The sequence below is a fragment of the Rhineura floridana genome, chromosome 2 (assembly GCF_030035675.1).
Source record: "Rhineura floridana isolate rRhiFlo1 chromosome 2, rRhiFlo1.hap2, whole genome shotgun sequence".
NCBI classification, from domain to species: domain Eukaryota; kingdom Metazoa; phylum Chordata; class Lepidosauria; order Squamata; family Rhineuridae; genus Rhineura; species Rhineura floridana.
Genome location: NC_084481.1, coordinates 13,717,216 through 13,735,459, shown reverse-complemented (window position 1 = coordinate 13,735,459; position 18,244 = coordinate 13,717,216). Strand labels below are relative to the sequence as shown.

At 44.3% G+C, this 18,244-nt stretch overlaps 1 protein-coding gene across 1 annotated transcript in view; it reads right to left on the bottom strand.

The window, feature by feature from the left end:
- The window catches only part of UNC80 (unc-80 homolog, NALCN channel complex subunit), a 341,822-nt gene that overhangs the window by 266,703 nt on the left and 56,875 nt on the right, over positions 1–18,244 (bottom strand). Inside the window, exons 7-14 of the mRNA XM_061607866.1 lie at positions 17,503–17,642; positions 14,575–14,836; positions 12,530–12,664; positions 10,076–10,292; positions 9,477–9,596; positions 8,652–8,920; positions 7,375–7,737; positions 4,717–4,848 (exon numbers count right to left, since the gene is read on the bottom strand). Coding sequence (XP_061463850.1) covers positions 4,717–4,848; positions 7,375–7,737; positions 8,652–8,920; positions 9,477–9,596; positions 10,076–10,292; positions 12,530–12,664; positions 14,575–14,836; positions 17,503–17,642 — 1,638 coding nt within the window. The remainder of the gene's footprint in view (positions 1–4,716; positions 4,849–7,374; positions 7,738–8,651; positions 8,921–9,476; positions 9,597–10,075; positions 10,293–12,529; positions 12,665–14,574; positions 14,837–17,502; positions 17,643–18,244) is intronic.

The following is an 18,244-nucleotide window of genomic DNA, read 5'->3' as shown; positions in this document are numbered from 1 at the left end:
AAGGGGCCGAGTGTGGGCTCGAGCCCATGGTACAATGTGGATTGTAGATATAAACATCCCGAGCGCTCTGGCGAGAAGCATGACGTCTGCGGATGTTTGTTGCATCAGGGACCTTGCGATGCTTATGATGGCAGTGATGCGATCTGGAGCCAAGAAGACCATTGCCTGCAGGGTGTCCAACATTGCCCCTAGATGTAGTAGGCGTTGGGCTGGTTGGAGATGGCTTTTGTCGAAGTTGACAAGCCAGCCGTAGTCCTGCAAAACATTGAGGGTGATCATTAAATGATGATGAGCCAGTTCCTCCGACTTGGCCCGTATTAGCAAATCATCCAAATATGGGTAGATATGAAACCCTTGGGTCTGGAGGTAAGCCACTAGGATGAGTAGCACCTTGGTAAACACTCTTGGAGCAGAGGAGAGGCCGAATGGCATCGCTCTATATTGAAAATGCTGGTGGCCAAAGGCAAACCGAAGAAACTTTCTGTGGGCTATGCAAATGGGCACATGGAGATACGCTTCCTTAAGGTCGATAGAAGCCAGGAAGTCTCCTTCATGCAGACTCTCGGTAATGGAGTGGAGTGATTCCATTTTGAACCTGCGATATGTTACAAAACGGTTGACAAACTTGAGGTCCAAGACCGCCCTCCATGATAAATCTCGTTTTGGCACAGCAAATAGGAGGGAGTACACCCCTTCCGACCTCTCAGATGTGGGAACTGGCTCTATCACCGCTATGTCCAAGAGGTGGTGTATAGCTGTCTGCATAATGTTGTGCCTCGCTGGTGCCCTTGGGCAAGGAGACGGGTGGAATCTGTCTGATGGGGTTGCCCAGAACTCTATGGTATAACCATAACTGAAAAGGTCCCTGATCCAGGAGACCTTAGTAAGGCGCAGCCATCGACCTCCAAAATTAAGTAATCTGCCACCTATGGGGAGGGCGTTAAGACTACTTGCGTAGGCGAGGGCCTCCCTTATATGAGGACGATGAGTTGCCCCTGCGCCCTTGGTACTGACCTCTGCCCTGGAAGCGTCGGTTCCAGGAGCCCCTGAATACGTTGGGGTCATAGGGTCTGAAGTCGCGGCCTCGTCCTCCTGGCCACGTTCCTCGAAAGGGCTGGTTAGAACGGAAGGAAGGGAATCGCCTGAAAGGCCTGTGGTCGCTGTTCTTGACTGTGGCCAGAACCGGTTTGTGGGCGTCTTTTGGATCAACCAGCACTGCCTTTAGAGCTTCCTCGCCGAAGAGTAGAGATCCGGAGTAAGGAGCCCTGGACAGATTCAATCTGGCCGCTGAATCAGCTTGCCAGTGGCGAAGCCAGAGGGTGCGACGAGCGCCTATTTGAGCAGTCATGGCTCGTGCCCCTAATTGAGTGGCATCCAAAGTGGCATCAGCCACAAAAGCTGCTGTCTTACGCAATTTCAATAGTGCTCTTCTGAGGGTGACAGGATCAGGGTTAGCATCCTCTAGAAGGTCATCCAGCCACATCATAGATGCTCTGGAGAAGATGGAGGCTGAAGCGGAGGCACGCATGGCTAGGGCAGTGGCCTCGTGATACTTGCGGAGGGCGAAGTCTATTTGTCGCTCAGTAGTGTCTTTTAGGTGGGATTCCCCTTCCCTGGGCAAAAGCGATCGTGAAACGAGGCGAGCGATTGGTTCATCTATGCCAGGGACATCTAACTTGGTGGCAAAGTCCGGGGCTAGGGCGTAAAGTCTGTCAGCCAGGTTCTTGAAGCGTCGAGCTTTGAGTGGATGAGCCCATTCTTCAGAGGCTAATTTGGTAATTAGGTCCGGCACCGGGATGTAGTGTTCAGTAGGTGCAGGGGATTTGAGGACCTTGGCCCCTTTGATAGCTGGGGCGGGCGAAGTTGAAGGCGCAGTCTGGAGACCAAGGGTATTAACTACCCTGCGTGCTAGCGGCTGATAGTCTGAGGTATTAAACAAGCGATACGATGTATCCTCCTCATGATCTGAATAGTCGCTCCAGTCGTCTCCTTCAACATGGTCAGTGAAGGTTGACTCCTCCACATACGAGGCTTCGTCCGTACATCTGCCTCTGGCTACATCAAAGGGATCTGGTGAACCGGAAGAATGAGCTTCATGGCACGCACGTTGGACCATGTTAAGTGGAGGTATGGCAGGAACTTGTGGTAGTGACTGCATTTGAGTGAAAAATGCCAGCATGGCTTGAAGTTGGGAGAGGAAATCAGGAGACAGCTGCAGACCGGATGTGGCAGATGTATGTGCCTGATGAACTATTGGAACAGATGATTGGGGCGGTAAAACGGAGGGAGGTTCGTTAGGCGAACATGGGGGAAAGCCAACAAACTCTTCCTCGTCAGAGGCAGCAGCAGGGGAATGGAGAATATTGCTTATGTGTGCCTGTGCTGTGGTGGTGGTTGGCACAGAGCCATAACGTGGGCGCTTTGGTTTACTATGGCTGGAAAGATGTTTTGTCTTAGCCAGTGCTTTGGTATGTCTGGTCTTAGTCGTGTTAGAATGTTGTGGCTTGGCTGATTGTGGCATGCCTGGCTGATCTGGCACCATATGGGTTGATGGCGACATGCCTGGCTGTTCTGCCATCTTATATTAACTTGGGTGCAGTACACTGCCACGGAGGGGGCAGAATGTAAAGACCCGAACTGGCACAGCGTACTACCACGGAGGGGGTAGGATACACTGGCAGATGGCGAAGTGCACTGCCACAGAGGGGGCAGAATGCACTGAGGTATCAGCGTTAATGTAATATAGGCTGTTTTAGAGTGGTACACTCAGATTAGTGCTGTAGGCTGGGTTTCAGGTTTGGTTCACGACCTCAGAGGGGGCGGGACCAATATAAATCAGATATAGTACAAATCAGCCACTAAGAGTAAGGCTCCAGCCTTGATCATACAATCCAGCCACTAGGATTAAAGCTTCAGCCTTGATAAAATAATCCAGCCCACTAGGCTTGGAGCTCCAGCCTTTATAATATAATCCAGCCACTAAGATTACAGCCACAGTAAAATTGTGTGTAAAGCAGCCCTGTGTAAGTCTGTCTGCAGCACTTATACAACACACATACGGATAGATAGCCTGCAAGGGAGGTATCCGATGGTTAATAAGGGTAACAAAAAAGGCGGGAAATTTGAATTTGAAAAATGGCGCCCGGAAAAAAGAGCGGGAAAAAATGATCCAAAAATGGCGGAGGAAGAAGAAGCAATGGCGGTCGCTGGGGGAGGCGCGGGGTCGATAGCCGCACTAGCGGCTCTAAAAAACCCCAACAAGAAGATTGCCTAGAGAAGCCTGTGTCGGAAGAGGCAGCAGAAGGCAAGCCGCTGTCGCCGCCGAGTGAAGAGCTCTTCGTGGCGAAGATCAAAGCTCTCTGCGGCGAAAATCAAAGCTCTCCGCGGTGAAAATTAAATTCACGGAGAGAGAGGGAGAAAGAGAGCCGCAGCACCAGGCTCCGGTGAGGTAGTACACCGGCAGGCTAAAGATGGGTGGCGGGGGAAAAACAAAAAAGAGAGCAGGAAGCCGCAGCCGCAAGCTCCCGCAGGGGAGAGAACCGCAGCAGAGGTCTCTCCAAGAGCTCCTCAGAGCGCTGCTTGAGACCGCCCGGCACAGGAAAAAATAGAGCCAAGAGCTCCCGATGGATGCAACAGAGCCAGGGGAGAAAGCTCAAAAGCAGCCAAAAAACGAAGAGGACCGCAGCCGCGGTCTCTGTGGGAACCCTCAAATAAGCCTCAAACAAGTAAGGGAAAAAAGAAGCTTAAAGAAAAGCTCAAAATTGGCCAAAAACCTAGAGAACCGCAGCCGCGGTCTCTGGGGGACCCTCAAACTTAAATGGGAAGTTAAACACAGACAGGGAAAGGAAGGACTTGAAGACAAATAAACTTAGCTAAATGCTTCTTGCTATGCTATGGATCCAATCTTGTTCGTACCAAGGCAAGAATGAACTGGAGAGTGGGAGGGGCCTGACGCCCCTAGTCTTGACTTCAAAGACATTCTTGCCTTCGCACGATAGGTGGAGCTTTAACCCGTTGTGATGGCCGGACTCATAGGGAAAATATGTATTATATTAGAGAAAATTGCTTTGCAGATTTTGCACAGTAGGCAAAATTGCATATAAACAACCGTATATTAGGAGAAATATTCACAAAAATGTTGCTGAATTTTCATGAAGACTTTTTTTTTAACTACAGACCCATGTGGAAATGTGGAGAACAGACGATTAGGAAATGAGGAACTGAAAAAAAAACAAAATGGACATGCTGTATTCACCCATTCCTACACATAAGTACTCAGTTTTGTGTGTGTGTGTGATTTCTATGTATGGATTTTTAGCATTTCCCTGGATGATGATGATGATTTTGTGTCAAAGCAACTTACAATTTATTATTCTTTTTTATATTTATCCTAAAAAAATCAGCACAGAAACAAGGCAGGACGTACTTTAAGATGTCCGCATGTAGAAACAGACTCAACAGATTGGTACAGATTTATCCATCCCTGGCTAAAGCAGTCACATACAGCACAATGCACCTTCCTCACTCCGGTCCACTGTTATTAAACTAGACAAAACCACAGACATGGTTAGGAATGCTGGATGTGGAAGGCATTGTCTTCAGTAGAAGACATCAGACCAAGATGAACCTTGTGAACTGTTCAGACCAGGGACTCCACAAAGGGACTCTACAGAGGTTTTGGAATCTGTTTCCATTCATTGTTGTGCACTAGCCTACCTGATGTCTCAGGCGATCTCCAGAGAGCCCTCGGTGACCTTCTCCACAGCCATATGCACAGCCCAAAGACTTCACAATTTTTATCAGCATTGTCAGGGCCAGCCTGTGGGTACTTGCTGGAGTGCTTTCATCCTTAGCATCACAAATGTGGGGAAAGGGGGAAAGAGGTGACAATATTCCATAAGACTGCAGCAAACAGATGTATAGCATTCCTTTCCATACAAAACAATTTTTTTGTGCTCCCAGCAATCCAGTCGAGAACAGCATGAACAAGGTTTTGAAAAAAGGTGGTTATTTTCCCCCTCAGTTTCAATCTTGGAGCCTATTTAATTCGTGTTATATGAGCTACTTTCCAGACATCTATGTGAAAAAGTGGCATACACATGAAAATAATAGTGATGATGATGCAACTATGCACACCTATTTATGTATTACTAACTTTTATTGTGCACATGTATCTCTTTCTATAAACACTCCCATTAAGACTTAAAGCACTCTTCATAGGAAGAGCTAAACAAGGGGAAAGAGAACTATTTAGTTTTAAGGATTTGAGGCTTGCTTCTAGCTGAGCAAGAAACTTAAATCATGGAAGGAGGGAAGGGGAGAGTGTACACCTTCCCAAGGATGCTATTCCCGTTACTTTCTGCAGCCCTGATACAACTCTGGCAGCTACATTGCTCTCTGTGCAAATGTTATTGTATGTATGAATAAGTAAAATACATGGTTGCTTCCCCAAAATGACTTGTGATCTGCAGACCATGTCCTCTATTGAAGCATTTCCTTATACTGTACCAACTCATTTATGCACATCTTTTGCATTTATAGGTCAGGAGAGAAATTATTTATTGCAATGATCCCCCGACGACAACATATGAAATAGTGCCTAGTGTATGGTATTGTGAGGATATAGATGGCAGCAGAGAGGTAAATCTATGCAAATAAATTGGTCTTGTGGAAAATAATTCTGGGGTAGAGATAAAGATCCAAACGCCTGCCAGGATTCTCTGTACTTGCCTGGCCTAGTCCAGCCTGAGGGAGCAATGCTACCAGATTACCAGTTTGGAATTCTCACCTCAGAGTCTCAAGATTCTTGTTCTTTTTTCAGCCATAGCTTCCTGCTGTGCCCATCCTGTTTCTCTCATGGCAGCACCTAGCTGCCACTTCACCTCAGAGGAGTACATGGCTGCCATGCTTCTCGGTAATTTCCCCTTCTCATCCCAGCACCACCATCAGGACTGGTCCCAGGCTTGGGTCTTTGGCACAGGGCCACCGATGAGGCAGCCCTGCCGCCATCCTTGCCACACCTGGGCTCCTGCCCAACAGTGATGCCACTGGTTGCAACCTCCAGTCATTCACCCGCTGGATGTGGTTAATTGGTGCTGTGAGGGCCCCGAGGAAGGATGACCAGTGGCAGTAGCACTATTGAGGTCCTAAGGGAAGGTAGCCAGTGGGGGCCTGGTGGTGATGGGGGCAGCAGTGAGGGTAGACGGTAGCACCAGTGGGCTTTGCTGAGATGTGTGAGCCAGACAGGTACCCAAGTGTGCCAAGTGCTGATGCCAGGCCCATAATCTAGTTTAAGGGGGGATCCTGTTTCCCACTTCTCTGGTTCCTTCTCCCCTCTGTCTCCATACCATCATCTGCTCTCTTGCACAAAAAGCTTTTTCTACTCTTTCCCTTTCTTCTCCCAGAGGCACTGCTGGAGGAGAGATGCAGCCCCAAAATCTACCTACATAAAATTGTAATACTGCATTTTTATGGAAGGCTCTGAATATCAGTTGTTGAGTATCACAAGATCCTGCTCGCAGGCTTCTCAGAGGATCTGGGCTGGCCACTGTGAAAACAGTTTGCTGCACTGGATGGGCCTTTGGCCTGATCCAGCGGGGCTCTTCCTATCTGCTTAGGCCAAAATGAGAGGCAAGGAACTGGAGAGAAACCTTAACTCAGGGGTAGAGTGCATACTTTGTGTGTAGATCTCAGCTATCTCCATTTTAGAAAAGGATCTCTGGTAGCAGGTGATGGGAAAGGCCCTTCTCTACCCAAGACCCTAGAGAGCTGCTGCCAGCCAGAGTAGACAATACTGAGCTAGATGGACAAATAAAAATAGTCACGTAGTCTGATTTGGTCTGAGGCAGCGTTTTAAGAAAAGGAAGCCCCCGTCACACAAACACCCCTTTCTCCAGCTATTCACTATATTCTGTCTCTCTCTTCCCTGAAACACATTGGCTGCCCCAGGAAGTGTTACTGTACCGCCAAAAGTTAGTGCTGCCTTGAACAGGTCTGAATTCTCATATATTTTTTGAATAAGAGTACAAAAATCTTGTGTCTCACCCAGAGGTCCTTGATTCTCCTACACATACAAGAATTTTCACATACCTGGCAACACTGCTGGGGAGAGACTAAGAAAGAAACAAAAACATGAACTCAAACTGCTTCAGATTCTGGCACTGTAAAACTACATGCAAATCGCAGCACCAGGAATCTTGGGAGAAGAATGCTAAACATTACATCTAAACATACCCATGCCAATGGACTATCCCATCACAGGTTTTGTCCAAACAATTGCTTTTTCAGGATGTTGTCAGCCAGAGAGGGAATTCACAATTCACACGTATAAAAGGACAGTTTGGTATATCATAATGGAAAACAATTTATACCTACCGTGTCTTCTTTTTTATCGTTCTTTTCATAAGGCCTTCCTCCACCTTCTCCTCCTCCATCACCTCCTCCTCCATCTCCACCACCACCTCCTCCTCCTTCTCCACCACCATCTCCAGTTGCACTGACTGGGGCAGCTCCAAATCCAGATGCTGAACTACTCAAAACTCCCTTGAGGTGAAAGGAGGTCTCACTTTGTCTCTTCTCACTGGGCTCATTCTCCTTGTTGTCACTTTTCCTCCTGATCTTCTCCACGCAAGGCACCACACCAAGCTGAAGCAGGCATTCTACAATATTGAGAGCCACATCACAGATTCTGGAGCTGATGTCATGGTTTAGAACCAAGAATACAGCCTTGAGAACCACCTTGGAGAATGAAAAATAAGATGTTGCAGACCATTTTGTTTTTTAAAAATAGCAGTCAAAATCCTGATTGCAGTGGCAGCAAAGACAGATTTTGCCATGATGTTCACTGAGGAAATTTTTACACAGTCATTTACAAACCATGGTATGGGACTTCAAGATGAGTTGAACTGTGGCATGATATACTATGTACTGAGGTGTGTGTCATTTATACAGGTTTCTCTTTTCATGTCACTGTCTTTACTCTTTGGCCTGGTTTGATCAAGGTCATGTTTCTGATAGGCTTGCCTTTTAGCTGATCCATAAAGAACTTGTCATAAGAAGGAAGAGAGCAGTGCACTGCAGCAGTAATTGAAATAATATTAAAGTACTCCGGGATCAGAAACTCTGACAGTTTCATGACTGGACAATCAACAGTCTTCACCTAGCTACTCTGAGATTCTAGATTCTTTTAAGAGGGAGCTTTTTTCCACTGCAAACTCCAGGGACAGGGGACCTGATCCAGAATGAGACCACAGCGGAAGGCAAAGGGTTGAAATCCTCCTCCCATTGCAGGACCCACATCTGGATTGCCACCCTGCCACTCCATGCAAGCAATTTATGAAAGAAAAAAGTTGCAATTGAGGGCAAACTATGTTATAAACATCCAATGTAGTTTAGCCCTGACAGTAGACTAGATTCATTTAAAGGACTAAAGAAGAAGAAGAAAAAAAAGACTGGAAATAATCAGGGAAATTTTGTAAGTACAGAAGCAGAAACTCCTTCAAAGGGCTGTTTCTTTTTTCCCTTTCTTTTATTTATTTTTTATATGTATGACCTAGCCTTCATCCAAGATCTCAGTCTGGGTTACATGAAAAATACTTACATTATAAACTGCAATACCTAAAATCACAACAAATATTACAATAAATGTTTACCGAAAGATCCAGCATGCCATTCTTGTGGACAAAGTTGCTGGTCCCATCTATGTGATCTGTATCCTCCAGGCAGCTATAGTTGATGCAGGAATCCGTCAAACTCCGAGGGAGATTGGCACATGCCAGGGGCTCATGGGGCATCTCTGGTATGGGCACCTGGTTACAGAGCTTGCGCATGTGCTCACTGAAGAAATCTGCATACCCCACGTTGAAAGAGGCCAGGGTGGTGTTAAAGGTTGCCACTGTGATGGTAGAAATTTGGGAACGTACTGTGCAAAAGTACAACAGATAATGTTAGCCTCACTGCAGAGAGAATTTGATAACAATTATTATAATGTCTACAACTACTACTACTACTACTGCTACTACTACTTCATTAAAACATATAAATATGGGGACTTTTCTTTGGAACATTATAGACTTCCACTACTAACATTGTGTTTGGTCCTAATTTTGCTTGTATCCGTTCACAGAGAAGCATTTTAGCAACCAATTAACATCTTTGGAACTGTTCTCTCTCTTAAAACCTTTTAGGATCTATTGTTTATTGTAAATGCTATCTGGTTATAAGAAGTTGAAAAGCTCAACAACGTATAAGCTTTATTTAATCCTTGATTCTTCAACAGAAATATACTTCCAAATCCCTGCTCTGTTCTGGTGTGCAAACTCATATAATTGCGCCTATTACTGTATCTCTTAGAAAGAGCATATTAATATGGTATAGAATAAAGATAACTAGCCATCACCTGATCTTTAAATTTTCTATGCTGGAGGGTTGCAGGGAGAGGGGGACTTCTGCTCATCTTTTTAAAAATATAATCTCACCATGGCTGTTGGAGTGGTCTGGCAGGTCTGTAACCAGGGTATGATGGGAATGGGAATGTCTAGCGCTCAGGCTCTCCATCTCTGTAGCTGTATCAGAGCTACCTCGTCTGGTAAACCTCCCTAGAGCATAGGAAAGAACAGCATATTTGTGTTTATAGTACAATCTCATAACTGAGGATTATTGTGCAAAACAATCAAGTGGGCAAGTCATGGTGATCAAGTCATATTGGGGCCTATTGGCTGAAAAGGTAGGATAGAAATATATGAAATAAACATTTTCTGGGAACTGGGCACAGTAGGGGCAGAGCAATCTATGATGACATAATAGTTTTAGGATTTGGGCTATGGAGTTAGGATCAATGGGCTTGTCTGGAAATATTTTGCCCCCAATTGGATGAATATTAATATCGTTATTAAGCCCAAGCAGACAACAGAAATGTATGGTTAAATGTAAAGCTAACACAAATATCACTGCAATTTCTATAATATTAAATCAGATTAAAATTAGATTATATTCTGTAGTCCTTAAAAGCAATGGGAAATTCTAGCTTATTAAGGCCAGGGAAATTATCTGTTCTCATGGCTGTGTTCTCATTCACCTAAGATGGTGGTTTGCCACCCTCCTCTCTCAATGCCACGTCTGTCTTCTCCGATCCCAGAGAAACTGCCAAAGGAGAATGTGCTCCGAGTGGGTGACACATCCAAATGGTCCTCATGGAGCAAGAAGGGCACCCCCATCCTCCGTTGCCTTTTTTTCCCTGTGTGATGGAACGGAATAGAGCCCTTGCGCTCACGGTCTTCTTTACGGCTCTTGAACTGCAGAGGAAAATAGGAAGAAATCAAGGTAGCAGAACTCGTAAGGCAAGGGTGAAGGACCTGCGGCCCAGGGACAGAATGCAGCTCCCCCAGCCTTTGGCCCTTGAGACTCTTCCCAGAAGCCCCCCTTCCTTCTTCCCAGGCCACTCCCTCCTCTTTTTGCTTGGTTGGAATGAGTCTTTGAACTCTAATTACTAAGACAGCGAGTGAAGTTACATAAATTGCTGGGGGCAGGAAAGAGAGGGGAGGTGGGAATTTGGTTTGCTATGAGGAACTACATAAGGTTTTATTCATTTGTTTAACTTTTTTTTTTTAAAAAAAAGTCAGCATCAGGTTCCTTTCAATATATGTCAGGGTAGGAGTAGCCGGGGGCCTGCCATTGAGGTTATATTGGGCAGGAGACGTAATAGCTGTGGGAGGCAGACTGGCCATTACAGGGGAAGGAATACAAGACATCTTTGTGCTCGCATCCCTTCTGGTCCCCCTTCCAACCCTTGGGACATGGGTAGCTATGCTGGGAACTCCCTGGATCTTACTATTCTGCTGATGAATGCAAGGTCAGTGACTAATAAAACCACTTTAATTCAGGATTTAATCCTGGATGAATGCGCTGACCTTGCTTGTATTACCGAAACCTGGCTAAATGATCAGAGAGGAGTAGGACTTTCCCAGCTCTGCCCACCAGGTTTTGTGGCACTCCAGCAGCCTAGATCCAGGGGACAGGAGGTGGGGTTGCAATTGTCTGCAGGGAATCTATCTCCCCTGTCAGGTACCCTGTCCCTAACACCTCCAGCTTTGAGTGTGTGTGCCTCGCGTTGGGTCAGGGAGACAGAGAGGAGATTCTGTTGGTGTACCGTCCAACCCGCTGCCCAACAGTCTCCCTCCCTGAGCTGGTGGAGCTGGTCTTGGCATGGTGTTGAGATTCCCCAGGCTGATTGTCCTGGGTGACTTCAACATACATGCCGAGGTTAGACTCACAGGCCCAGCTCAGGACTTCATGGCTGCCATGGCAACCATAGGGCTGTCTCTAATATCATCTGGACCAACACATGTGGCAGGACACATACTTGATCTTGTGTTTTATTCGGGACAGGAAGAAGGTGATCTGAGGGTGGAGGGGTTCTTAGTGACTCCATTGTCATGGACAGATCACCACCTGACATGGTTTATACTTTGTGCCCCCGGTAACCTTCGCAGGGGAGAAGGGCTGATTAAGATGGTCTGCCCCCAGAGACTCATGGATCCAGATGGTTTCCTGAATCCTCTGGGGAATATTCCCAGCATGGCTAGCAATACTACCGAAGCCATGGTCAATCTTTGCAATATGGAGGTGACTTGGGCGGTGGACACTATTGCTCCAAAGTGCCCTCTCCCACCAGGAAAGGCCCATAATACACCTTGGTTTACTCAAACCTTGGGCCTGATGAAGCAGCAGGGACGAAGGCTAGAGCAACAATGGAGAAAAACTCAATCTGCTTCCGACCAAACACAGGTTAGAGCTCATTTTCGAGCCTATCATGTGGCGGTGATGGCAGCGAAGAAAGTTCACTTCTCTGCCACCATTGTGTCTGTTCAGTGTCGTTAGGTGATGTTTTTCCGTGCGGTCTTGATGATTAATTAAGATAACTACTGGAAGAAAGTGATTTTGTAATATATTAAGAGACAGGTTTGTTATATATCATAGACCTATAACTGATCTGTGACAAATCGGAAGTCAACATTTTATTTTATTGTTTAATCTGTTTCTTTTTTGTTTTGTTTTGTTTTGTGTTTGAAAATTTGAATAAAATTAATGGGGGGAAAAAAAAACAGTCCAGCAGATCTTGCTTCCCCATTAGGCTTTTAGGGAGGGTTCCCAAGGCCATGGCTTGGGGTTCAGCACGCACAGCAGTTAAGCCTCTCTGTGTCTTTCCAGCTCCCAGCTCCACATCAGACTCACTCAAAAAAACACAAGAAGCATCCCTGGCCTTTTGTTCCTATGGCAACACATCTCCTCTTAACCAAGTCTTTAGACAGGCAGATTGGGTAATTGACAGAATTGACCAAATCCATTAGCTTAACAAAGGAACTAGTCTGACCAGTTCAGCAAATTCCTTTATAGCAAACTCCATCTCTACAGGCACAGAATTATAGGCTTGGGGGGTACCGAACGACATCATCCAAACCAACCCACCAATCCTATAACAGTAGATTAAGGTAAGAGATCACAGATGTAATCTAAGGCAAGATGGTTTTACCTTCTTAAAAATATTCATTCCCAAATCAGAGGAGAGGTCTGGAACTGCTGGTCTGCGCAGATTAGTTAGCGATACTTTGGCAAAAGCTTCAGTACTTAAAGATTTTTCCTCTTCATTGCATTTCATGGTGAGATCCTACAATCCCCCAGAAAGACAACAAACATACAGCTACTGTTATATGGTTTGCATGCTTTCCACTACATAGTTCCAAGTGTAGCACAAGTGTGGTTTGTGGTGTCTTTGTAATATTTGTTTTATTGAGATATATACAAGCAGATCACAGTGGAAGCAAGCAGACACTTCTATTAAGAGGTAGCAGATCTGTTATTCACCAAACCCCACAAAGCTGTACCCCAGTTTAACTAGCACTGATTAAAAGCGGGCATTAAGAGGTCTGTCTTCTTCTAATTCAGACAACAAATTGAACTGTTTCTGTCTATTCCATTAGTTAGAAGTGTTCATTTTCTCAAAACTCACTGTATATTATATTCTGAAAGCTGGAGAATAATTCCCAACTAACAGATCTATGCTGGTTTGCAGCTTATATGATTCTTTCTTCAGCCACAGAGGAAAAGCATTTATGTCTGCATGACACTGAGAGAATGGGGGGGGGGGAGTCTTGCAGAAAAAAATAGCAGGGAAAAGAAGGAACTCCCCATCTTTCCTCCAAACCTACTATAGGTGAAGGCTATTTCACATGTACTTCCTTCGTTCTCTTAGGGAATATCCCTGAAGCTAACCCCCATTATTGGAACAGTGAGAGGATTCAGCCTGCTTTCTTCCCCAAAATAAGAATTTCAGAGATAAAGAGACAGAGCAGAGTCAGTCTCCTTCTGCCCTGAAATAATAGTTATGGCTAGGAAAGGACTGGCCATAAGAAAGGTTTTCTCTGAGGCCGGTCCCTCTGTTCATCTCTTGTTTCAGGGGCAATGGGAGGCTGATCTACTAAAGGCAGTTATAAAACAGAAAAACAGAGGCCTGTTTTTATTCTTTTGCTCCCCCCTTCCCTCCCCCCTCCAAATCTTGCATGCTCGGGTTTGTTGAAAATACCTACCAACCACAGTCCTTATCTGCTATCATAGCTCTAGTGTGGAGTTTACATAGCTGAGTGGCCAAGAAACTGAATAATGGAGAAGGAAATCTGTTCAGATCTCTCACCTCTTCCATGCTTACTAGCTGGCATTCCAGTCTCTCCATTCCATATCTACAATACTGGGACAATAACAGTGACCTATCTTATAGGACTCTTGCATGGATAACCAAGATAATGCATGAGACAGATTTGCAATCACTCTAGCAATACTATACATGTGCTATGTATTACAGTTATGCATTTTGCCTGCTATTTCTATAATTCTCTCTAATGCATAACTCATTGCTAACTAATGCATCCCTAAAAGGTCTGCAGCCATTCAAATATATCCCGATATAGTGATGAGTCCTGACATTGTATATCTGTTGCTTATAACACCTGAAGGAGTGCCTCTTCCTATATCAACTACGGTGCATTAACATCAGCTGCTGAGGCCCTGCTTCAGGTGCCTTTATCAGAGGGACATTATATGATAACACAAGAAGGACCCTGTCTATGTAAAGGCTCACCTGGTGTCCACATTGCAATATTTTTGGCACAAGGCTAAAACATTTTGGTTCACTAACTAGGACAGTTTAATTTTGTGTGTGTGTCAAGAATTTAGGAGTGTTTAAAATGTTGTTTAATGGTTCTGTTTTATGCTTAATTTAATTGATTGAAATTCTCAATAGGGCAGTACGAAAATGTTTCAAATAAATAAACAAATCCTCACATCTTCTAAAGTCCTCTGCAAATATTTTATTCATTTCCAAAAGAACACAAGAGCAACAAGAACCAAACAACAGCAATAAAGCAAAAGGACAAGCCAGTATCTTGTTTAGCAATACTGAATTAGAATTGTGCTATGATCTTGGTTTGCTTCCAGGCTTCTGATCAGGTTATAAGACCTAAAACTATGGACACATTAGCCACACAGTCCCCAAACCTTTGTATATTCACACTTTGCCCTTACCTGTGTCTTATGAGTGTTCACCAATGAGGGAGCAGCCGCCACCATGGAACTGCTGCGTGGCCTTGGCAACTGTGGGACTTCTGGCTCAGGTGATTTCTCAGGCTTTTCCTCTAGCATATGGCGCAGCCTCTGGAGATAGTACATCAGGGACCACTGAGTGCCTTCCTCGGACCAATGCGGCTGAAGCAGGCAACGTAATACTGCCACATCAAAATAGGTGGCATACCGAGACTTTTGGCATGGTGGGATTACCAAAGACACCCTGTCACAAATGATAAAGAAACAAATGCCAGGAACTAGAGAAGCAGAAAGATCCCTAACGGCTCCCAAATACATACATAAATACATCTATCAGAGGATCAGTCAAAGGCCAGACGATTTGCTTCAGCCAAGATAAAGTTGCCAAAGTTAATATGAACCTGATTAGCAGAAGATATCAAATTCTGTCAGAAGTGTAGCAAATTCTGTGATTGGAAAAGTTTAAGTCTGCCACCTGAACAATCACTCATATAAGGAAAAATGGGCACAAATTATTTAATAATGCAAGCTCTCTTGAGGAGGGGGTCTTGCAGTGCAGTTGAACCCCAGTGCTATCAAAGAACCCTCCCAGTTTTGTGCATCACACTCAGACTATAGCTATGAACTCTGGTGACCCCTTCCTTTGGACTAGGGGCAATTTATTATTATTTTATTATTATTATTACCCACCCTTCACCAGTAGGCCCAAGGGCAGGTCCCAGCAATATAAAATACATTTTAAAAAACAGTTTAAGCAAATTACTTTCACAACTAGAGGGTCCTATAAATATGTATCTCAAGTGGCAAAAGCCAGAGTGAAGAGGTGCATCTTCATCTTCAGCATATGACCAAAGCTGTACAGTGAAGGTGCCAGATGCACCTGTGTGTGTGTCTGTGTGGGGAATTCAACAGCTTAGGGGCTGCCACCAGGAATGCCCTCTTCAGGGCCAGCTGCACACACACACCCAAACTTCTGATGGTGGTGGAATTACATCAGGGAAAAAAGTAGACTGTGTATAATAAATTCAGAAACAGGAACCAAAAAACCCAATCTGAGTTTTATTGAATGAGGTTTTTAAAAAATCAAGAAATTTTCATGTTTGCTTAATTTTAATTTCAAACCTATGCTCACTCACTCAGTTACTGCAGCTCCAAAAGGCTGTGGGGCATAGGAAGTAGCAATTTGGTTGGATTTTGTTTTCAAGGACAAAAGAATTCTATGGACACTGGGTTGGTAACTAGAGCAAGGAACATTTATTTCTTCCCTACATGTTGCTTAGCAACAAAATCCCCCCCTAGTCCAGTTCAGTTTGGAGTGATCAATGAGTTCAGCAAATGAAGAGGAATTAATGACACAGGCTACACAGCCTGCCTGCAGCTTCATCACCATAGCGACCGCCCAGCTCAGTTTCAGACACTGATTGCCTCATTTTTGCTATCTAAAAACCAGTTTCTTCGTCCTTTGGGTGCTTTGAAATTGCATACAAAATAGTTGAGAAAAAGGAACAGCTCTATAGCTGTGGCTCAGTGGGAAAAATGATATTTGATTCCTTTTTTAAAAAAGGGGGTGGAGGGAGATTTTTTCTTCTTCTGTGTGTAAACTGGACAAAGAAAGTATTTATTTCCACTCTCCATCAGCATGGAACTGGTAAATGGTGATTTCTATGCACTGCAGAAGAAATATAGGAGCTGTTTTTCAGGGGCTACGTTTCACATCATTACAGTGAAAGCCCTGGCATCACCTGGGTGGGACTAGTCAACTGGGTCCTTTCAGTACACTCATCAGCAGGCTGGGCCCAGGCTAGTAAATGTGAATACCTTACTTCAGGTTAGGGATGGGAGGATCTGTGAATTTTGGTTCTCCTAGTTTCTCATTTTTCCGATCTTAAATTCAATTCTTCGCATTTCTGCAGTAATTTGCTTTTTTTAAAAAAAAATCCTCATGAGAATTCTTCAGCATTTTAGTGCAAATTTCTCCTAATAAACATATTTTTGGAGGAAGTTTGGGCTAACGTACACATATTTGCAAGCAATTTCTCCTAAAAAAATTGTGTTATTTTCACTAATATGTTCATTTTTAAGCACATTTTCACCAAATATATGCATTTTTGGATATATTGTTTGGTTGGAGAATGCATTGAAAAATTCAAATAAGTGGCCATTTTGAAGGATGGCTGTGTTTCAGTTCTCATATTGTTTCGGAAAGTACATTTGATAGATTTGGCTTTAAATGAGAACTGAATCAAATTTCTCGCCCATCCCTATTTCAGGCACTAACATTTTTCTGAAGAATGAAATATTTGCCAGAGGTTCTTCCAAGATAACATGTCTTTGGATGTCTTAAACAAAAGGTGTGCTTTATTCATCATGGTTATGGCTTAGGCATACAATGCAGTATTCCACAAGAGACCTGAGCAGCCTGTAATGGGCACAAAACTCAAACTAGAGAAGAAGGAATGCCCCCGGTGGCACATTATAACACCTCAGAAGGCTTCAGGAGGACAACAGGAGAGGAAAGTGCTGGGCTTCTTTTGCAGCAATGTTGTGCAATAGAACAAAAGCAGCTCTTGCTGCAACTTCTACAAGGCACTGATGTTGAAGCGGCACAAGTCTTTCCCGCCTTCTACTCCAGATGTATAGGTGAAATGAAGTCCTGGAAGATCTCAGCGGGAAAACTAAAAAAAGGAATCTTTTTATATAACATACAGAACACACATTTCATACTCTAAATATATTTCAAAGGATCTATTTTAAATTCAGCCACACAACTGGGAGACTTCCTATTTAACATTTAGAACAGGAAGAATCTTTTTGTCTTTTGGATTGTACAAACTATCCTATCAACAGTGTAAGAGACAGATGGAGAAAGAGCCCTGAAGAGCATCTGCTATATACAAGATAAGTTTGTACCTAGGATAGGGAGGTCCTTTCTCCTGGGACGCTTGGGATGACACACTTCCATCAACAGAATTCCCACGGTGGCACCCTGAAAAAGCAGGTCTGGGTGGCATGGCGTCTGGCTGGGCAGTTTCACACACCACCTGCAGTCCCTGTGGATATTTTTTTTCACAGAAAGAAATGCAATTAAAATAGGTAGTTTGTTCTTCTACCTAATACGCAACAAAAACGACTCTTGCTATTAATTGGAGGTGAATGTTCAGATGTCCTCCTTGAAAGTTTCACTGCAGAAACAACTTTTGGAGCCTTCTTAATTACATACTAAAACTGCAGTCCTCTGCACAGTTACTTGAGAGTAAGACCCACTGTATGAAACCAGACTTACTTTGACGTAAATGTACAAAAGATTGAGCTGTAAGGATCTACTGACGTGGTACAGCAGTGAGCTAGGGGAGCCCTGTCTTGCACCTCCCATGTTGGACTCTTGTGTTCTTTTCTTACTACTTCACTCTGCTACACAATTTGTAAAATGAGGAATTAGGAGGTGAGCATACACTGTCCATGTAAAGCAAGATTAAAGAGAATGGAAACAGCTTTATAATAAACACAGCCCATGACAAGTGCACAATTCAAACCCACAGATAATCATATTCCATTCTCTGAAAGGCCATGCTCATGTTAAACTTTATTTAAATTTTAGAGGAAGTTTTGAGTTCTCTCCCTAATGTGTTACCTTTCTAGGGGATTCAAACAT